This window comes from Arvicola amphibius, chromosome 9 (assembly GCF_903992535.2).
Source record: "Arvicola amphibius chromosome 9, mArvAmp1.2, whole genome shotgun sequence".
NCBI classification, from domain to species: Eukaryota; Metazoa; Chordata; class Mammalia; order Rodentia; family Cricetidae; genus Arvicola; species Arvicola amphibius.
In genome coordinates this window covers 38,381,775-38,403,465 of record NC_052055.2, presented here as the reverse complement: position 1 = coordinate 38,403,465, position 21,691 = coordinate 38,381,775, and the positions used below count along the sequence as shown (strand labels likewise).

Sequence of the window (21,691 nt, the reverse complement as noted above, 5' to 3'; positions counted from 1 at the left end):
TCAGGACTGAAATCAGATGAAGCATCTACCTTATTTTAACCTACACCTCTTTAAAACTTGCTGATATTTCTTTCTTCAGAGGACACAGCACCCACAGGGCAGCTTACAACCATCTGTAACTCCAGTGCTGGGAATCTGATGCCCTGCCTGGTGTCTAAGGGCACTACACACATGGGGTACACATAAACAGATGCAAGTAAACAATCATGCACAATAAAATAAAATAAGCATCTTTAAAAAAAAAAACAGTTTTACTTCCAAGTACAGTCATGTTCGGAGGTGTCAGGTATCCTTCAATGTCCACAATTTGATGACACAACCTTAGCCCACACGCGATGTCTTAGGGTTTCTATTGCTAGAATAATCACCATAACCAAAGCAACTCGGGGAGGGAAGGGTTTATCTCATCTTACAACTGGTAGTTCATCATCCAGAGAAATCAGGGCAGGAACTCAAGGCCGGACCTTGGAGGCAGGAGCTGATGCAGAGGCCATGGGGCCGTGCTGCTTACTGGCTTGCTTCCCTGCTCTCTGGGACCACCAGCCAGGGACGGCACTGCCCACAGTGAGCTGCCCCCGACACCCATGTCGATCAAGAACATGCACTACAGGCTTGGCCACAGGCCTCTTCTCATGGAGGTTCCCTATTTCCACTTGACTCCAGCTCGTGTCAAACTGACCTAAAACTACCTAGCAGAGACTATTCACATATTTGTATCTGAACGCCTTCAGAGTAAACCAAAGACATGAGGCCCCTTTACCTAATACTTCATGAGTATTTTCTAAAATCAAGAGCACTCTCCTGCAGCTCACAGAACAACTGCCAGAAGGAGGAAACTGATAGGGTTGTGCTTTGAGAATGTAGTATTGTCTGCTACAAGTTATCACGCTTCCCAAACCATCTGTTTGCCCCTCCACTGGTTTACTAACTTGGATCCCTGGTGAAGGCTGGGTCTGCCTATTTCCTCCATTGTAAAGTTACTATTTTCCTTCCAGAGTTAATAATTAACTAGTTCAGGCCAATGAGAAAGCTCAGCAGATAAAAGCGCTTGCCGCGCAAAACTGATGACCTGAGTTTGATCCTTGGGACCCACCATGGAAGGAGAGAACTGACTTCTGAAGGTTGGCCTTCTGACACACACACACACACACACACACACACGTAATAAATAAAATAAAAAACATAAAACAATAGTTAGTAGTCTTATGTAAAATTATCTTGAAACTATGAGTCTCTTTTTAAATATTTTTTATCTTTGATTACATGTAGGTGTGGGGGGTGTGCATGTGAGTACAGGTGCCGGCTGGAGGGCAGAAGTCAGAAGTTTCAGATACCACCGAAGATGCAGTTACAAGAGCTCGTGAGCCACCTGATGTGGGTGATGAGAACCTAGCTCAGGTCTTCTGCAAGAGCAATACATGCCCTTAACTGTTGAGTCAATTCTCCAGCCTGAAATATCTTTTTTAATTTTTAAATTTTATCCATCATCATCATCATCATCACTCTCCCCTCCCTCTAACACCCTGTGTGTGTGTGTCTGTGTGTGTGTGTGTCTGTGTGTGTGTGTGTCTGTGTGTGTGTGTCTGTGTGTGTGTGTCTGTGTGTGTGTGTGTCTGTGTGTGTGTCTGTGTGTGTGTGTGTGTCTGTGTGTGTGTGTCTATGTGTGTGTGTGTGTCTGTGTCTGTGTGTGTGTGTCTGTGTGTGTGTCTGTGTGTGTGTGTCTGTGTGTGTGTGTCTGTGTGTGTGTCTGTGTGTGTGTCTGTGTGTGTGTCTGTGTGTGTGTGTCTGTGTGTGTGTGTCTGTGTGTGTGTGTCTGTGTCTGTGTGTGTGTGTGTCTGTGTGTGTGTCTGTGTGTGTGTGTCTGTGTGTGTGTCTGTGTGTGTGTGTCTGTGTGTGTGTGTCTGTGTGTGTGTGTCTGTGTGTGTGTCTGTGTGTGTGTCTGTGTGTGTCTGTGTGTGTGTCTGTGTGTGTCTGTGTGTGTGTCTGTGTGTGTGTGTGTCTGTGTCTGTGTGTGTGTCTGTGTGTGTGTCTGTGTGTCTGTGTGTGTGTCTGTGTGTGTGTGTGTGTGTGTCTGTGTGTGTGTGTCTGTGTGTGTGTCTGTGTGTGTGTCTGTGTGTGTGTGTCTGTGTGTGTGTGTGTGTGTGTCTGTGTGTGTGTGTCTGTGTGTGTGTGTCTGTGTGTGTGTGTGTGTGTGACCCGTTTAGGCCAGAAGACAACTTCGGGAGGCCAGTGCTCTCCTTTGACTGTCACTTGAATTCTGAGGGACTGAGCTTGAGTTGTGAGGCTTGCATCCTTGGGTGGCAGGTGCAATTACCCAGACTATATGGATATCTTGCTTCTTGTCAAACACAAATTCCTGCTGATGATCCCTGCTATAATGTGTTATTACAGTGGGGTGGCTTGGTGGCCATTCTCTAATGCCATAGTTCTCTCCACTTGAGGGGTTTTCCCCGCTTTTGGCTATTTATTTCTATCACTGTAAACTCAACATTTCTCACTTAATAGGTTATGATCCATTGTTGCTCTATTTAAATGCCCAAGTTGTCCAGACTTAGCTAGTCAGAACTGTCTCAAGCCAGAGAGCCCCGCCCCACTTTTTTTAGCTTACAGGAAGGCAATTTATTGACAGAAAAATAACCAGAGAAGTCCTCTGCACAGACAGTGACCACAGCAACCTTCCTTCCTGTGGGGGCTGTCAGGAGGTAACATCCTCAATCTGCCTGATTTTTCACCCAAGTGAGCAAGAACTCCGAGGATCGACAGGTCCTCGGTCCAGGAGTCATGGTCTTGTTTCCTCCTGTGGCCCAGTTTGGTAGACAGAGCAGTGCCCAGGTCCTTGAAGCCGGCATGTCAGCATATGGGGAAGGCTCATGGTCAGTCTTCACCTTCATTCCACAAGTCCCTCTTGGCAAATGGTTTCCTTTCCAGAAAGACCAGTGACATGGAGAAAGGTCTCACTGAAAGAAGCAAAGATGTGAGCCGTACCGAGTTCTCTCCTCCAGACACCTGAGCTCTGAGGTCGAAGAGCTATTCTTCCTCATTTGCCTTCACCTCGCAGGGTACCATTTTTTTCGAGTCATCTTGGGACTCTGCCACTGGAAAGAGTGTGAGAAGGCCAACCGCACCTTTAAATGCATGATTGCACAACATCATTGACCATTACCAAAATGAGATCAACTTCTATGGGCATCAGGGTGTGGGTGCTGAGGCCTTACCCTTTTGTCCTCCTAGGCTGGGGGTGAGGCCAAAATCTCTAGCCACATGGGGTTCCCACATGCCATACAGGTCTACTGGATTCCTTCACTGGTTGAAAACCTACTATTTGCCAGGTATGACCTGAGCTCTTTAAAAGGTAGGAAGGTTGGGGGTGTGTGTGTGAACAGGATAGACAGCTCATGGTTGTGTACTTTCAAGGACTGAGAACATTAGTTCAGAGGCCAAATTTTTTTAAAAAATTTATTTATTTATTGTGTGTACAGTATTCTGCCTACATGCATGCAGGCCAGAAGAGGGCACCAGATCTCATTACAGATGGTTGTGAGCCACCATGTGGTTGCTGGAAATTGAACTCAGGACCTTTAGATGAGCAGGTGGTGCTCTTAACCACTGAGCCATCTCTCCAGCTCCAGAGGCCAAATTTTTAAAAATTCCTTTTCTTATTGATAACTTTGATACTTAACTTAAATTCATTCGTTATGTGTCTGTACGCGACTGCACACATGCCACAGTAAGTATGTGGAGTTCAGAGGACAGCTTTCAGGTGTCAGCTGTCTCCTTCCATCGTGTAAGTGGTGGGGACCAAACGCCAGTTGTGAGAATTAGTGGCGAGCACCTTCGCTCACATTCTCACATGCGAGTGGAGGCACAGGGAAGATCATGGGCAAGCAGTTGCTGTGCCTAGGAATACAAACCTGGGGCGCACAGGCGTGAGATCATCCGGGCAAAGGGTGTATATCGGAAAGGAGTCGACAGTGAACGGTGAAGTGAAGCAAGTTACACCTCCGTTGCTATTCTCTAGAGGTGTCACGTGAACGCACTGAGGACGAAGTCTCGGGGTCTGAGAAGCCCCGAACTCCTACTGTGGGCCCCTAGAGCAGAGCCTACTGGGGGCGGGGCCTCACTTGGGCATGGGCGTGGCCTTGACTCTAGTCTGCAGCTCTGGGGCCGGCCCGCGGCCGGGGCGATGACGTCAGTGCATGACTGGGTTTTTATGAATGAAAGGAATCCTGTGCGTGAGTAATTCCGGGAAGCTCGCTTTACAACTGCGCGAGGCTCCGGCCCCCTGCGCCGCCCGCCCCATAACAAAACTCCGAGCGGCCGGCGCTGCGCGGAGCCGGGTACCCAGTGAACTGCGGTCCCGATCGGAGAGGCGTGGGGCTCGAGGGCGGCCTGGGACCGCCACCGCGACAGCTGCGGGGACAGCTGCGACAAGCGCGCGCGGAGCGCCGGGCCTGGCGGAGAGCGGTAAGGACGCGTCAGGGACCGGGACCGCGCTAAGGCTGAGCGCTCCGGGTCGCGCCTGGGCCGCGCGTGGGGCCGTGCTGTCGGCGCCCCTGTACGTCTGCCCACCGAGGGGCCTCCGAGGGGCTGGCTGGGAGGCGGTGCGCGGGCCCCCGGGAGGAAGCCGAGGCGGAGGCGGGGGCGGGGGCGGGGCGTACACGTACGTGACTCGGTGAGAACAGTTCTTGGAGCCGCGCCCAGCACCGTGTGTGCGCGGTTTGTTTACGTCCCCCGGTGGCGTGCGTGCGTGTGTGTTCTCTAGGGAGCGCCCAGGGTCCTGCGGGCTGAGTGCGCCCGGTTTATCTCGGGGTGTGTGTATGTGTTTGTCTTTGGCTGCACGCGCTCCCTGGATACTGACACTAGCCCGGTGTACCTTGAAGTGAGTGTCACACCGGTGTCCACTGGAGCAAATGCGGAATAAGAACCCGAGTGAAGGAAGTGGCCCAGTCGATGGTCATACCAGGTCTGGATTTTTTTTTTCTTCTCCCTCCTCTCCACCCTCCGCCATCCTCCCCCTTCCCACCAGACGGGACTGCCCGGCCCCAGTTGTCTCCGGAGTTTCCCCTGGATGGAGCCATGTGACATCAGTGTTTGTTTCTTGCCCAGCGCGGGTGCCTGCAGAGCAGTGTTAGGTAGAGCAGAGCCAGCCTCCTCCTGGCCACCTGGTGGATCTGGTAATGAAGTGCGTGGAAGTCCTTCCTTAACCCCAGGTTTTCTGGCTCAGTATGGACTGTTCATCACTGGACTGTCCCATTCCTCCTGTCTCAGGAGAAATAGGGAAGGCCAGAAAGGCCATGGCAAAGATTGGGGAAGGGAAGGCTCCTAGGCTGCTCCGGTGACTACAGTGACTGGTCTGGGTTTCTGAGGCCGCACCTGCTGGGTCCTGAAGGAGGGAGCGAGGATAGCGTGAGGATAGCCTACGCACCTGGTAGTTTCAGTTCTCAGGTGGGACTCGTTAGACTGGACCTGTATGTGGACTGCTGGACCCCAGGGCTAATTAAAGACTGGCACACCTAGAGGCCACCCTGGACCAGCAAGATCAGCAGGCAGTGTAATCCCTGTCTTCCTGCGGGAAGGGTTAAGCAAACACCTGCTGAGACCAGCAACCTGAAGGGTAGCTAGTTCTGGGAACCCCAGGACCCGACTCAGACTTTTTCCCTCTTGCCCTGGAATCCAAGGAGGTGGCAACCAAGCTTGTTAGGGGTGGAATCAATAATACTTTAACTTTGAGCCCAGTGAGTTCTGCTTCCACCTGTGAGGACTCCAGTGTCCCCGTCTGCTGCAGGATGGCAGGGGAGCAGAGTCTCTGTCAGTTACAAAGCACAGCGGGTTTACCAGGGGAAACTGGGAAAGCAGAACCGACCCCAAGGCCTGCAGCTGGAGATGTATGTAGAGTTGGTGGTTGGGGGCGGGGGCTGCAGTCAGGACCACAGGATGTAGGTGGGTCAATCCTCAAGGCTGAAACATCAAGAAACATTCCCCAGTGGGGCTCGGGGTCAGTGGTGAGGGGAAGTGGCTAACTGGCTCACTGACAAATGGAAACTTAGCATTGAAAGATTCTATTTCCCCTTGAATCCCCAGAGGTCTACTAGGGCCCAGGATCCCTAGATAGTGCACTTTTTTTTTTTTTAAATGAGCATTTTTCTTGCACGTATGTGTTTGTACCCTGTGTGTGTCTGGTGCCAGCAGAGGTCAGAAGAGGGTGTTGGATCCCTTGGAATTGTAGTCACGGATGGTTGTGAGCCATCCTGTGGGTGCTAGGAACTAAATCTGGACCCTCCTCTGCAGGAGCAACAAGTGCTCTTAACCACTGAGCTATCTGTCCACCTTATCAGTTTTTGATGGGAGGATTTATATTCACTCGCTGCAGCAGGAAGGCCTGGTGAGACCAGTTCACCCGTGGCTGTGGTAGTGTGTGGGGGGGGGACTGCTGGCTCCTATCTCCCTACACTAGGAAGCTTTGCTGACACTTAGCCTTGCATAGCGGCTGGACCACACACTTAGGGGTGTGGTAAACAGACAGACCCAGGACTGCCTTCTGGGAAACAAAGTAAAACAGCTGACTACAAAGTGGCAGCCGAGATAAGTGCCCTGAAGGAGAAGTAGCGACAGGGCTCCTGTTTAGCCCGGGCAATCATGGAAGGTTTCCCTGGGGAGGTGGCTAGGGGATAGAGTCTAATGTTGCAGTGACTCTGGAACACAGAGGACAAGGGCTGTGGTTCCTTTTGGGGCTTTCAGGGCTCAACACAGGGCATGGCATACAGTAGGTGCTTCTTGAATGTGTGGCTAGCTAAAGAAATGGGCAATGGCTCCATGTCCTTGAGCCTAATGACACAGACAGAAAGAGGACCACAGGTTCAGGAAGCAGAAAGCAAGACTGTGGACGAGAGGAGCCTTGTAGGAATTCCCCAACCATGACCAGGTCCTTCAGGGTGCAGGTGGCTTCCTTCTTCAAACACAGGAGCCTGTGTTCCTTTTGGCTAATAGTCATTAGGAAATCCAATCTGCTCATTTGTTGATTATTAGCAAGAAGAATGCTGGGAGGCTGGAGGGAACAGGTTATCGACCGGAGGCTCCTCTGTGGGTTGGGCAGCTGGTAGCATGGGCTCTGTTGTTTTGATCGTCTTTTCCCAAAGACTTTAAAGTTCAGGTTTTTTTTTTTTTTTAATTTATTTATATAGGCGTTTGCCTTGGTGGAGTTTTGTGTTCCACACATGTGCAGATGGCTGTGGAGGTCAGGGGGTGTCAGATCCCTGGAACTCTAGTTACAGGCTGATATGATCCACTCAATGTGGTACTGAGGAGAGAACCTAGGTCCTCTGCCAGAGCAGCCGGTGCTCTTAACCACAGAGCCGTTTCTCTAGCCCTATTTTTGTTTTGTTTCTTGATCCTGGGTCTTATGTAGCCTGAAGCAGCTTTGAACTTCTGATCTTTTTTTCTGCCTCTTGAGGGCTGCGATCAAGGTGTACCTGACCACACCCTGCTAGGACAAGGTCTCGAAATCTGCCAAACATGGCTAAGTCTGCAGGTTCGTGTCTGTAGGGACCCCTTTGATGCTATTGGAGGTGGAGGTGGAGGCAGAGAAGGGGGTAAGGCAGTGGTCAGGCCACTGTGGTCTTGGTCTGGCTGGAAGAGGAAGTGGCCCCTAGCTGTGCAGGTTGAGGGGAAAGGAGGTCAGGGCTCATAGCCCGGCTGCTTGTGCGCTCATGCTTCTGCCTCCAGTAGGCTTTCCCTGGTTTCCTTTCCTTTCCTCCAATGTCTCCACCCTGCTGGAGGCTTTGGAGTTTCACGCTGGGCCAGAACCTGACAGTGTAAACTCATGACATTGCCATTGCTGGATGGTACCTTGGGTTCCAGGGAGGTTGGGCATGTTGGGAAATCCAGGCCTAGAGAAAGGGAGCGACAACCTGGAGTCACACAGTGAGAGTGTGGGTAGCAGCATGGGGCTGGAACCCTAGGCTGCTGCTCGCCTGTGCTGCTCAGTTCTCCCAGTCTTTCGCCCTTCCAGCAGGGAGGAGGCGCCCCGTGCTCACTGCCAAGACCCAGGCAAACACATTTTTTCCCTCTGTCCTCACCAAGTAAGCAGTGTGGCTCAGCAGCCAGAGAGGAGCCCATGCCAGTGGGTGGGCCGTCTGCAGGATGTCTCTGGTGTACAGCGAGGGGCCAGAGACAGGGACAGGAAGGCCAAGGCCCCTGGCTGGTCAGCCGTCATGTCCCCAAGAATGAGCTCACTCCTGAGTCTCCAAAGAATACTAGGAACCTCAGACCTGGAGTTGGCCCCGCTGGCTTCCCCAGGAAGAAGAAAAGTCTTGAGGGTGGGGTCCCTGGGTCAGGCAGACTGGTGGCAGTGGAGTCTCCTTGCCTTGTGTCCTAGAAACTGGGGCCTGCTGCTAGAAGCCAAAAGTCAAAGGCAGTGGGAAAATCTCTCCCCCTTCTCGTGTTGGGACAGTCCCTCTGTGACTGGCTGACTGCTGAGCTAGGACATTCCTGGGCAAATCTGAGCCTCCATGGACTTTGAGGATGCCACTGAGGGGCCTGAGGCTAGAATGTGGGTTGGCAGGATGTAGGAGGAGGGGCGGGTCCCAGCCTTCCTAGCATTCACTGTTCTCAAGGGTATGGCTGCAGTCCCACCTCTTGGGGGGCTGGCTGTGCCGTGTGAAGAAGGTTCATGAGGAAAGCTGAGGTTTAAGGTGTTTTGGGTTTTTTTTGTTTTGTTTTTTTGAGACAGGGTTTCTTTGTTGTAACCTTGGCTGTCCTGGAACTCTCTCTGGAACGCAAAGATCCACCTGCCTCTGCCTTCCAAGTGCTGGGGTTAAAGGCATATGCCACCTGAGGTTTTGAAAGCTTCAGGGGCTGTTTCATCTCCCTGGAAATAAGTTTCTGGCTAGAGTGAGCTGTGCCCAGCCAACCCAATCCAACCCCGACTTGATCTAAGGCGCAAGGAGACCAGGAAAGATAACTGATCGTAAGGGGCCGGGCTATACTGCCAAGGTTCTGGGTCGAACGGCATCCAGCACTCGGCACCCTGCAGGCCCTTAGTTAACCTGTGCAGGGAGAGGCCCCCTTCTTCCACCAGGTCCTTGACTAGACAACTATCCCCCACCAGTCCAGCTCCACACAGCTGGCAAAAAGGCCTGGGTATCTGGTGTAACTTGAATATCCCATCTCTGGCCGACCTCACCCAGGTCCAGGTGCTGCACAGTGGAGTGGCTTCCTCCTCACAGAGGTGAGGGAACAGGACTCATAGAAGCTGTGCTGCACACTGCGGAGGTGTCCGGCTCAGCACAGCTTCAGTTCTGGGCTCTGCCCTGGGTAGCTGTGACCCCTCTGTCACCGTCTTGGGGCATTATTTGACAGTGTTATCAGGAAGACTGTGAAAATGATGGTCGGAAGGGATCAAGGGTCAGCCCTGAGCTGGGCGGTGGTGGCGCACACCTTTAATCCCAGCACTCAGGAGGCAGAGGCAGAGCTCTGTGAGTCTGAGACCAGCCTGGTCTACAGAGCGAGTTCCAGGATAGCCAAGGCTACATGGAGAAATCCTGTCTCAAAAAAATGAAGAGAAAAAAAACAAGGTAGGCAGAATTCTGCCTGGATTGCAGACAGGCTGCGGTGTGGCTTCTAGCAAATGAGGTGCCTCCCTGGGTCACTACTTCCTCTTGGGGTGGTCTCTAGGGCCTTTCCTGCATGCAGTTCTGTGGTGACCCTGGCTGGCTGTGCTGACTCAGAACAAGCCCCCAGAGCTGACTGCAGCCCTGACACCTGGCCAGGCTCAGCAATTTTACTAAGCTGCCAGACCGCCTCTGCCCCTGTTTGTATGGCAAGTTTCCACTAAAGCCATGGAAGAAACTGTCCCACTCTACAGATGGGATAGTAGAGACCAGAGATGTGAAGTAGTTCTCCCCTGGCTGCACAGCCTGGAGAAAACATGGACAGGACTCAAACTCTGGGGTTTGCCTCTCAGCCAGTGCCGCTCTTTCCATTTCTCAAGCCCTGATCTGGGCCAGAGGTTACCTGGGTGGGGTCCTTATGCTTGCTCCGACTCTCCTGGCACCTGTGACATCTGTCTCACAAGGCGGAAGACAAGGCGAAGAATGTAGAGGCCAACGAGCAAGTTCCACTCACACTATGTTCCCCTAAGCTGGTCTTGGAACTTGGCTGGGACACTGACCAGCTGGGTGACCATGACAGAAACTCCACCCACCCACACCATCGCCTGCTCCCTGCCCCTGTTGGGCCCGGGCAGGGCAGCCTCAAACACCCAGGGCTGACTCAGCTGTCTACGTAAGGACGAGTAAAGGGATGGTCGCACCACCGAGGAAGAAAAGCAAGGGCAAGAAGGGCTGGGGGACAGGGGCACCCAGCAAGGCCTATGGGTCAGGGAGGGCTTCCTACCCGAGGGACAGAGTAAGCAGGAACCTGGCAGACAGACTGAGGGGAAAGCGGAGAGGCAGCAGGGAGTGGGGTGATAGGAACTGAGAGATTCTTCCAGGCTGGAGGCAGACTAGTGGGAAGCAGGATGGGGCTGGGCACAGGGCCTGCCGCCTGGAGCACTACATGGTGCCTGGACTCTTGTCTTCTGGCCAGTAGGACCCACGGGAGGTGCCATGTGGCCATGGCATGTCAGATTTTCTTATTGAATAGATATCACCCCACCGTAGTGTGTGGCTCAGGCAGGAAACTGTTTAAAACACATGCCACTTCAGATATGATGGCCACACCTATAATCCCAGAGATGATGGCCCACACCTATTATGCCAGGACTCAGGTAAGCGAGGCGAGAGGATTGCAAATTCTATTCTGTCCTGTGAAGTCAAGGAGACCCACTCGCCAGAATCAGCACAGGGCATCTAGAACTGCCCAAGTCCTGGTCTGGGCCCCAAGTGCAGCTTCCAGCTACATCAAAAGGGGCATGGTGGTTTTTTTGTTGTGTAGAGATAGGGTCTTGCTTGAATGTGGTGTGTAGCCAAGAGTGGACTAAAAATTGTGATCTTCCTGCTTCAGCCTCCCCAACCCTGGGGTTACAGGGTGTCGTGCCTGACCTAGCGGTTCTTTTGTTAGTTTTAGTTCTCTTTTGTTTGAGGCAGGGTCTCACATAGCCCAGGCTGGCTTTGAATTCATGATCTAACAGGATGGCCTGAACTTCTGACCCTCCTGTCTCTTTCTTGATGCCAGGATCCCTGCCCTGTGCCTCTGCTCCCCTGCAGGCCCCATCAGACCCTCCTAGCCTTGGGATCACAGTAGCTGTGTCAGTCAAAACAGTGTCTTGAATGGGCAACTTCCCTTTCCTGCCCCACTCCTTCCTGCTGTCTGAGCTGCTCCACTGACCCCTAACCTAGTGGGAGTTTCTCAGAAGCCCCAGACTGTCCCCACCAAGGCCTGAGTCACAACTGAGAATTCCACAGTTGCCACATGAGCATCTTCTCTGGCCAGACCCTGTGCTAAGCTGGGGTAAACTGTAGAGAATTCAGCAAGGATCCTGCTGTTGGAGAGGGGACATCCTTACAGGGCAGACACTGTGCTAAGCTGGGATAAACTGTAGAGGATTCAGCAAGGATCCTGCTGTTGGAGAGGGGACATCCTTACAGGGCACTGAGCAGGATATGGCGTGTGTGGTGAAGACTCTGTGAGATGTGTGTGCATGTGGGTGTTAGCATGCAGGATACAAGTGTGTGTGTGTAGGTCAGAGGTTGGCGCTGAGGGTCCTTGATTGTGTGCAGACGTACATGAACTCAGAGCTCCTGGTTCAGCTAGCCCAGCTAGCCAGTTAGCTCTGGGGGCGTCTCTATCCTCCTCCCATCTTGGGATTACAGGTGGGGTACCACACTCACCTTGCATTTGCATGACTTTCAGGGATCCAAAACCCTGGGCCTCTCTCACTTGCCCTTTTACATTTTTGACATTTATTTTTATTTCCTGTGCATGAGTATTTTGTCTGCATGCATGTCTGTGCACCATGTATTCAATCCCCAATTCAAAAAGAAAGGAAAAGGGTTGGAGAGATGGCTCTGTGGCTAAGAGCACTTGTTTAACAGGGTTTCATGTAACCCCAGCTGGCCTCAAACTTGCTACCCGGCCACCACTGGCCTTGAAGTCCTTCTTGATCCGCTACCTAGATGCTGGGATACAGATGTGCACCACCACACCAGCCTCCCCCCACAAGTTTCTGTTCACCTGTCTCCCCAGTGCCAGATACATGGCAAATTGTAGCTAATCAGGAAATGGTCACTGAAGGAATGTGAGGCTTGCAGGCCCTAGGAAAGGCTCTGGGGACTACTGGGCTCATCGTGGGCTAGAGGATAGCTGCGATCCCCTCTAGAGCCATGGAGAGTTAGTGACTGACAGACCCCAGGCAGTTTGGGAAATCTTCCCAAAATGTGACCTTGGCCAAGTGCTGCTGGGGAGGACTCTTGGGTGCTATAGCTTGATGAGGTACAGGATGAATTTTGGAAATTCACTGACCTGCACACATTTGGGCTCATTTCTGTAGACAGCTTGTAACCCCAGCACTCAAGAGGCAGAGGCAGGAGAATAGGGAGTTTGAGGCCAGCCTTGGCTACATGAGATTGCTCTGTGGTTAAAGGAGTTTGCTGCCAAGCCTGGGATCTTAAATAGATGCCCTAGAACCCACAGGTAGAAGGAGAAAACTGACTCCTGCAAATTATCCTCTGACCTCCACGCAGCTGTTATGGCTCTGGTGTACCCAGCTAACACATACAACTGAAACAAACCAAAACATGCATGTCCTGGCTCCATGTGGGAGAATGGCCCATGGGAGGAGTATCCACTCCCTCAGTTCAGGTTTGTCAAGTGCTTAGTGTGTGCAGGCACAGAACTTGGTGTGGTAAGGCTGGGGGGTGGGGCTGGGAGGGAGGGACAAGCCATTAACTGGGATGGACACTGGCGTTCAGCAAAGACCTAGATAATGAGGGGTCACTACAGGGAGCTGGGGTCAAGGGAGGCAGGACTAAATGCTGACCTAGGCGCCTTGAATGCTAGGCTGTGTGTTAGTACTCAGGCATCTGTACTGGCCTGCCCTTGGGGTCCTGATGGGATAGGTCTTCAGCTGCAGCCACTAAGAGCCCCTCCTGTGTACATCTGCTACATTCCCTTTTAAAAGGTGGGCTCTACCCACCTCCTGTCTCTGCCTCTTTCTCTTCTGCCACTCTTGTCCACATGGACCTGTCCCTGCCCCTTCTCTCTCCTCTTCCAATAAACCTGTGTGAAGTAAAACATGAACAAACCAATGAAAATGACCTTGAACTTCTTCTCTCCCAGGCCCAGAGGGCACCTTCTGCAAAAATGTCTGTGGATCCCTTATCCAGCAAAGCCCTGAAGGTGAGTTAGCTTCTGTGGACCACACTAGCTCCTGTGGGCTCTCTCTGATGCTGCTGCTCCTGGTACAGCAGCGTTGTCCCAATTCCCCTTTCCTTCCTGGAAGCCCCAAAGGGGACTAAACAGCTACAGGGCCAGAGGGGCAGGTCACTTCCCACTATGCCAGCTTCCCCTGTGGAAAGGGACTTTCCAGGCTGCGTTTCTCAGCGGGGGTCCAGGACTTGACTTGGTTAGTTTGAGCCCTGGGTGGCCTCCTGTGTGCTAATGCAGGGTCCCAGTCACCTTCAAAGTCTTGGCTTAAGTCCAGTTACTGCCAAAAACAGGGAAGGAGGGCGCACTGGGAAGTGGGGCGGCATCCCCAGCATGGGTTGCGTGCCTCTGTTTCCCCAGGTCAAGCGCGAGCTGAGTGAGAACACGCCGCACCTCTCGGATGAGGCGCTGATGGGGTTGTCGGTGCGCGAGCTGAACCGGAACCTGCGCGGTCTGTCGGCGGAGGAGGTGACACGGCTGAAGCAGAGGCGTCGCACACTCAAGAACCGCGGCTACGCGGCTAGCTGCCGTGTGAAGCGCGTGTGCCAGAAGGAGGAGCTGCAGAAGCAGAAGTCCGAGCTGGAGCGCGAAGTGGACAAGCTGGCGCGCGAGAACGCCGCCATGCGCCTGGAGCTCGACGCGCTGCGCGGCAAGTGTGAGGCGCTGCAGGGCTTCGCCCGCTCGGTGGCCGCCGCCCGCGGGCCCCCGGCACTGGTGGCTCCCGCTAGCGTCATCACTATCGTCAAATCGGTGCCAGGCCCTGCCCCTGCTCCTGACCCTGCCCCCTGCTCTTAGTATCCCCCCACCCCTTCCCCCCCCCCCCCCCCAATCCGGCGAGGCCCTCTCCTACCCGATTCCCTTCCCAAAGTGCCTGAGTGCCTCCTGCTCCTGGTCCCTTTCTCTGCCACCACTACCCAGTGTGGTGACTTCACATTCCTTTCCTGGGCTTTCTAACTCTTGCAGGTCCCCAGACTGGGACCTGATGGCCCTGGGGAGGGGCAACTTTGCTAAGATGGGGGGACGACGTTGGGGTCCTGGGTTTCCCTGGGCTGAAAGTCCATCTCAGATTGGAAGCGAGGAGGTGCAGAGATGGCCTGGAGAAGAGCTGGGGGCGGGGAGGCTTTAGATTGTACCAGTATGCCCTTCCAACCCTCCCAAGATTTAGGACTAGGTGTGGCCTTGTGGGGCTGCCCTTTGGGAAGCAGAACTCAAAAGACCTCCCAGCTCTGCCTGGGACCTAGGGGACTCTGAGCTACGCTCAGGCTTTCTCAAGCTAGGAGTCTTTGGAGCAGACCAACCGAGCTCTGACAATTGGGGAAACTGCCAGGCAAAACCACCCAAGGCCACATAGCACTGAGGGATTGAGCTGCAACCCAAAATGGGCCTCTCACGGCTGCCCTAACATTCCAACCATGGATTGACTTCACGGGGAACAGACACAGATAACAACGCGGTAGAAGGGCCTCTCTGGCCTGGGAGACCTTCATCTACGAAGTAGGAGAGAAGCTGAAGGAGAGAGAAGGTGACACAAAGGGATGAGGTGAGAAGCTGGCCAGCCAGAGGAGGGCAATGGAGAGAGCTCTGTGGTAGGAAGAGACAAACACAGTCCTGATGCAGGGAATGGAGAAAAGGGGGTCCCTTGGAATTACGGCTTCCACTTTGGTCCGGAGTATCTGTGGTGGTGGGGTTGACCACTGGTCCCCGGGAAGTCTGGGCCCTAGCACCTCCCCAACGCTGTATACTGCTGACCCCTCCACATTCTTATTTATTGCACGGATCTAAGTTATTCTCGCCAGACAGAGCCCAGCTTCTTTTCCCTGGGAATACGTGGGCCCTGAGCTGGACTTTATATTTTATATCTACAAATAAATCACATTTAATCTTATATTTAGGGAAAGCTGGATGGCAACAAGGTTTTTTTTAAAAATTGCCCAGCTCCCAGAGTTATTTATTTTCTGACTTCAAGTGAGCCAGTTATCTGCCTTGAGTATTTTGTAGACGTTCTGAATAAAGTCGAATTCTCTTTTCCACAGAGAAGTGCATGTACTCGAGTGTTTTATGTATGCTCTGAATGAGTAGCCTGAGACCACTTTTGGGCCTCAGGAAGTTTTGGGTCACTGGGAGGCTAAATCCCACTGCTAGCTTTTGCAAGTATGTGTGGGTGGAGACTGAGCAAGAAAAAGTTGTGCTCACAGTCTGTACAGTCTCAGGCAGAGAAAAGTCTTGGATTTTCAAACTGTCTACCACTTTCACATAGGTCTGACTTTTTACAGCCCAGTGAAAGGCTGAGTTCTGAACAGCAGGCCTCAGCCTTAATCTTAGGTATTGGGAGGGAAGGGGAAAGGGTTACCCACTCATTAACTCTGCCTGGAAAGGAGTGGAATACTCTGCTCTTCAGCCAGGGAAACGGGTTTGAATCCCAGGGGTCTTTCTCTGGGTGGCATGGATCCCTTAAAAATGAAGGTGCTATAGAGGCATGGTCTAGAAAAGCCCTAAAAACACAATAAATGACGGTCCACAGGACTAGGGTGAGGACCTTGTTTGTGGCTGGTCAGGGAGGAAGGGAGGGGCCAAGGAAAGCAGCAGAGTCGGACTGTAGGGAAGAGTTAGATCATGTGGCTGGACCCACAGTACGGTCTCCCCCTCAAACTGGGGCTGTGCCAATACTCCTTCCTGAGAGGCCAGGCTCAGGCCTGGCAGCAGGAAGGGGTGGAAGTGGGGGTGCACAGATGATGTAGACTGTTTACCTTCAGGTTATAGGCTGCCTGGGAAGTTCCCCCGCCCACACACATTCCAGCCATGCCTCTCACCCACAGGCCAGACCTTAGAACAGCACAGTGCCTGGGCCTGGTGCATGCAGGGAAGGTACTATGGCCTGGTACTTGCCTTAGGCCTCCTGGTTCCTAAGGATGGAAGATAGGCTCAGAGAAGCCAAGGAAGGTCTCTGACCTTCTGGGAGATACCTAGAAGGGTCACTGCCTGCCTCTGGAAAAGAACAGGGAATGAGGCCCAGCCCTCGTGGGGATGGGGAAAGGGTGAACACGTTGTGGTCGGCTGTCTGTGAAGAAAGGAGAAACTGTCCAGTGGGGATGTGGAACCTGATTTTGGTTCCAGACACCCCATGATGTACACACACATCACACACAGGAGGAGGACGGACACCCCTGTCCACGCTCACTACACCTCTTCCAGACAAAGGGGGCAGGAAAAAAACCGCACTGGCAGACAGAAGAGATTTCAATACAATCTATATTATCTCATATATATATTTCTTCCTGACTTTATTTGCTTGCTTCTGTCACGCATTTAAAATATCACAGAGACCAAAATAGAGCGGCTTTGTGGTGGAACGCAGGACAGTCACGCAATGAGATACAAAACTAGGGGCTCTGGCTTCATACAGCATACAGTTCATTTTCAAGTATTTTCTTTTATGTACAAAGAGCTATTCTATCTGGAAAAAAATAAAAAATAAATGAGACAAGATAGGTTATGCATCCTAGGAAGAATGGGGCAGTCGGGTACAGGTTCCTGTCCTGTGTTCCCATGGACCATTAGCTTCCTGCCCCTGAGCTCCCCCGCAGCCTCACCCACCATGCCAACAGGCAAGTGTCAGGGTGGGTGGGGAACAGTGGGGACAGGAACCAGCAACATACTTTGGCCTGGAAGGAAGGGAAAAGCCTGAGAAACAGACTGGTGGAAGCAATCCCAGGAGGGAACCATGGCAACATTCCAAGGAGCTCCCACCTGCCTTCCTGGGCAGCTTGGGACCGTCTGGCCAGGCCTACTGGGTGGGGCTGAGAGTTGCCCTCTGGCACCCTACATGCTGGCCTCTGGGCCATGAGGAAGGAAGGAGGCTAAGAAGGTTGCTAGGATGCAACAGCCCCATGAGGTCCCTCCCCATGGACCCTAGGGAAGGAACCTGTTTGTTCCAGAAGTGACCAGAGGGAGGACTTCCAGTGAAGGCCACAAGGCAGGCTCTTCCTTCCACATCACTGTCCACCTCAAGAGGCTACAGATGCCAAAACCCAAGTGCTGCCTGGGTTCCACGTGCCAGGTTCTCTGCCACCCTACCTTGGAGTCCCAGGCCTGGAGGCAGCTCTGGGATGTGAGTGGAGAGGGAGCCAGGGGAGAGAATGGGTGGTCCCAGACAAGGGCACCTGACCCAGCGCCGCAAAGTCCTGAGTGCCAGCAGCTCAACAAGGAAGTGCCTGGGAGAGCAGGGACCGGGGAGGGCTTTCATATGTGACTAAGGCACAGAAGAGATGGGCCGGGGGCCAGAGAGAGCAGAACACCAGGCCCTGCATGGCCAGGGGACCCAGGAGGGTCTGAGACCACCCCTCCCATGACCCCGCTGTATAACCATCCCTCCAGCCTTCCTCTGGAAGTGGTCTGAAATGTGGAGACTCAGACTTCTCCCACGACCCAGGAGGGATAAGCCCCAGGCAGAGACCAGGACCTAGCAGGAGTCTTACTGCTCCATTGAGGAGGTGGTAGGGAACCCAAGCCCTGGCACAGTCAGGAATTATAGAAGGGCTCTGCCCCAAACTATCAAGAACTGGACCCAAGTAAGAGAGAGCAGTATGGGCTTCTGGTTGTCCTCAGCAAGCCAGAAGAGCTAAGAGGCAGCCCAAGTGGCCACAGTGAGGACGCCCAAGGGCCCTGAGCCCCACATGTCACCAAAGGGCCCATAGGCACAGAGGCATCCTTCCTAGGGGGCCCCGAGGCTCGTGGGGGCTCCAATCCTTGCAGCATGCTAGGCAGGCCTGGGTTGGGAGAAGGGGAAAGTCCATGGTGCATTCACATCGCCTCCTGCTGCCCAGAATGAGACAAATCTCACACTGGACAAAAATGAACAGGGAAGGGCAGGCAGGTGGGAAGATCAGGTCGGGTCTGGGTATTGCACGGTGTGGGTGGGCTGGGCCTGACAGCCTCGGCAGATAGCTTGTTGGGGAGGGGGCTTAGGATGCAGCTTCTAGCCAAAACACAAGCATTTAGACCCAGGCATGGCTGGTTCCAGACGTGTCCCCAGTACAGGATGGGCAGCAGAGGTGTGGCATCTACAGCCAGTGTCCTCTGCTCCTGCCCCGGATAGTGCAGGGTTGGCCATGTAGACACATTCCTGAGGCCTGTTCCTCTGGAAGTGATATGCGAGTTGTTTCTGGTCCAATAAATAAAAGGGTAACAGCAAGGTTGTGCTGGCTGCTCCCCAGCCTGGCTGGAAGCTGGAGGAGGCATCTTTCCTTCCCCACCAGGGCCCACATTTAGAACTCATCATCAGAGCTGAGCAACAGAGTCTTCTCATTGTCACGGGCACCGCTAAGGCTGTGGGACCGGGAAAGGCTATGGGTGCCACCACGCCAGGTGGGTCCAGGCTCCAGAGTGGACTGCTGTGTGTACTGCTGGTAGGCAGGCGAGAAGTTGTGGATGGCATCCTGCACAATGTCGTGTGGGTTCATGGTCTCTTTGAGGCTGCTGGAGATGCTCTTCATGGGGGCACAGCGGCCTGCAGGGAGCAAGCAGGCGGGGCAAGGGCCAGAGTAGGAAGAGGGAAACTTGATTAGTTCCTGCCCCTGCTCCTGGGATAGCCCCCACCCCAATGTGCTTGTTCGCTTGTCCCCTCCTGAGACATGAAAGGGGCAGGACAACAGTGCTGTTGCTGACTGGAGTGAACAGGGGAGCTGTAAGGAAGTGAAGATGGAGGGACAAAGGCAACCATCCCTGGGAATAATGCTCACAGGCAGGAGCAGCTGGGCAGAAACGGAAGTCTGTAACAGTTAACCTGGAAGACCCCAAGCTCCAGTGCCAGAGGCTCCACAAGGGGCAGGCTGGCCTGTTGGCTATCCCTCCTAAGAGGACAGGAGCTTCCAATCCCTGCATCTGAAGATGTGCCCCACAGGACTGGGGCAGGGATGGAAGCACCGTGCAGGTCACTGAGCCAGGCTGGAAGGATGAACTCAACCCTGGGCCCAGGACTTGGGACTCAGTCTCTCCACCCTCTGGGTGCTCTGTCTTGGAGACACTGCCAAATGCCCCTGCCATTCTTAGTGGGCACTGTGCCCCAGAACCTAGCAGGGTGTATTTCAAAACTAAAGCATGGAACAAAGGCAGCCAAGCTCGACAAAGGGCAGCCCTCTTAGGCAGGTGCTCAGGGCTCTCATCCAGAAGTGCCAACTGGGAGATGGGTACACAGAGGAGCCACAGAAAGGCATGCCAGTGACAGGACCAGACTGACGTGCAGGACAGACGTACAGACAGAGAAAGAGAGCAGACCTACCGTATGGGCCGTATGTCAGCACTGCCCGAGGCCAAACCCAGGGCAAATGCAGGGTAAAGGGGCAGGGAGAGAAGCCGGAGGGATAGAGAAGACAAGAGACAGCTGAGTGAAAATTGCTTGCCCACCCCACGCCCAGTGATACTCCCACCCATCCCCAGACACCAAGGCTGCTCTGGTTGCCCCTGAAGGTCAGTGCTCATGCTAACAGGGGTCACCCATCTCACATCTGAGTCAGGGCCTCTATTCCCACTTGTCCCAGGGTTTGCTGGAGCTACACCTGCACAGAGCTCTGTGCCTTGCAAAGCTCACTCCTCTGCACAGACTTGGAAATTAAGGCTCAGAGGATGACTGTGGAGCAGAGCTGACTTTTCACCCCAGACTAATGTGAAGCTGGGAGGGACTGGGTGCCATGGTTACGAGGAAGGACTAGAGCTCACACCAACAGCAGGTTGTCCTGGGTGGGCTGTTTCTTCTGGTGGGGGGTGCACCTAATGGTGGGGTGCTGTCTGAGGGTAGCACATGGAAAGACAGTCAGGTCACCAGTAAGGCGTTCCTGGAGAGCCTCCACGACACAACACCCCTCTACTATAGATAACTCAGCTTATTCCTGCAAACGGCCTGGCTCCAGGCCCCAGGGCCTGTTAAACCAGGCTTTAGGAATATATATATTCCTATATCAGATCTTTCCCACTGGGGCCTAACAGGTAGCAAGAGGCACCAGCCAGCAAGTGGCTCAGCACAGAGTAGGGATGCCATCAAAGACCAGAGTGGCAACCAGAGCACCACAGTGTGGCAGAGAGCACAGTCTAGCAGAGGCATTTCAAGGTTTCTTCCCAACCAGGAAAGGAGCTATCGAGGCCTGGGCAGGGAGTCCTGTGCCTGTGGGCCCCTAAGGCTCTCCGTGCCAAGCACAGGAACCTGTGGTAAGCACTGAAGCCTGGGGAAGGAGGTTGTCTGGTCTCTAGTCATGGGGGAAAGCTGACGGCAACTGGATGGCATATGCCTTGGACAGGAGACCTCCCTCTCCCACCCATGTAGCCTTTCACTGTGGATGCCAGCCTCAGGCATTTCCCTCAGGAACAGGCCTTCTGCCCCGCTGGCCTGCTGCTTTCCCAGACGGCTGCACTTCCAGTCACCAGAAGGCTCCTCAAGGCTTATGTGTCCTAGCCAATCACAGAAGCACCAGGGTGCGGCCCAGCCCTCTCCTGTATACCAAGGGCTGCAGAATATTCTTTAGCAATAAGGAGCAGAGGTGTGAAAAGCAAGCTGTGGAAACTGCCTCTGATCCTGCTTCTCACAGGGAAAGAATGTCCTGCTGTTTGTTCCTTGAAGAATCCCACTCAGCAGACAGAACAGGACAGAGCAGACTCGGCACAGCAGTGTCTGGTCACTGGTCTCTGTCCCACCTTTCTATTTTGTTCTTTTTCTCAAACTCACAGTAACCCTTCTGCCTCAGCCTCCCAAATGCTGGGATTATAGGTATACGCTCTTCTGTCCCATCTGTGGGTCTCCACACTAGAACCTAAAGACTGAACTTAAGCTTCCAGAAACAAACTGGGAGTCCCTCTGGGATCTGAAACCCCTATGCTCTGACCTCTTTAGCCCCTCTTTCAGAAGAGACAGGATCAACCCTTATAAGATGCTGGGAGGTTCTGGAGCTGACCTCATGAGGCTAGGGTCCTGCCCTAGGAACCTGGCTCATACCTTGAGCGTCCAGCCTCTTGTCAGCGTAGACCTTGTAGGTGAAGGCATGCCGCAGGGCCAAGGCTGCGAAGAACATCTCAACACAGATGATGAAGTCCTGGTAGCCAGCAGCCACAGTACCCTCACCCACTGACACGCGGGCTGAGTTGATCTTTGGGATGGCCCCACATTTCTCTAAGATGGCCAGTAGCATGCCTGGACAGGAAGAGGCATTGTCTGGTCACACACTGGACCCCCTCACTAGCCCTTCATGCAATACCACACGGATAGCCACACACTGCAGGGTATGGCAGGGCTCATTTGTTTCTGGAGGCAGGAATGATGACATAAAGTCAAGGTCTCTGCAAA

General features: G+C 53.4%; 2 protein-coding genes across 5 annotated transcripts in view; one reads left to right on the top strand and one right to left on the bottom strand.

The window, feature by feature from the left end:
* Positions 1-4,226: 4,226 nt before the first annotated feature.
* On the top strand, positions 4,227-15,399 carry Maff (MAF bZIP transcription factor F). 3 transcript variants are annotated; one of them, XM_038344126.1, is made up of 4 exons: positions 4,706-4,963; positions 5,760-5,766; positions 13,276-13,335; positions 13,723-15,399. In XM_038344126.1, exons 1-4 carry the CDS (start codon positions 4,911-4,913, stop codon positions 14,155-14,157), a joined length of 555 nt encoding a protein of 184 aa, XP_038200054.1. In that variant the 5' UTR covers positions 4,706-4,910; the 3' UTR covers positions 14,158-15,399. The 3 variants fall into 3 exon arrangements, with proteins under 3 accessions (XP_038200053.1, XP_038200054.1, XP_038200052.1); XM_038344125.1 differs by lacking the exons at positions 4,706-4,963; positions 5,760-5,766 and adding an exon at positions 4,227-4,464; XM_038344124.1 differs by lacking the exon at positions 5,760-5,766.
* Positions 15,400-16,593: 1,194 nt separating this feature from the next.
* Positions 16,594-21,691, bottom strand: part of Tmem184b (transmembrane protein 184B) — a 43,730-nt gene continuing 38,632 nt past the window's right edge. For both annotated transcript variants that reach the window (XM_038342530.2, XM_038342531.2), the window contains exons 8-9: positions 21,344-21,538; positions 16,594-18,868 (exon numbers count right to left, since the gene is read on the bottom strand). In XM_038342530.2, coding sequence (XP_038198458.1) covers positions 18,627-18,868; positions 21,344-21,538 — 437 coding nt within the window. In that variant the 3' untranslated portion in view covers positions 16,594-18,626. The remainder of the gene's footprint in view (positions 18,869-21,343; positions 21,539-21,691) is intronic.

Coding starts and splice junctions, on each gene's coding strand:
- Maff (XM_038344126.1), top strand. CDS start 4,911: ATGCGGAATAAGAACCCGAGTGAAGGAAGTGGCCCAGTCGATGGTCAT. Junction 13,336..13,722: donor TATCCAGCAAAGCCCTGAAG/GTGAGTTAGCTT, acceptor CTGTTTCCCCAG/GTCAAGCGCGAGCTGAGTGA.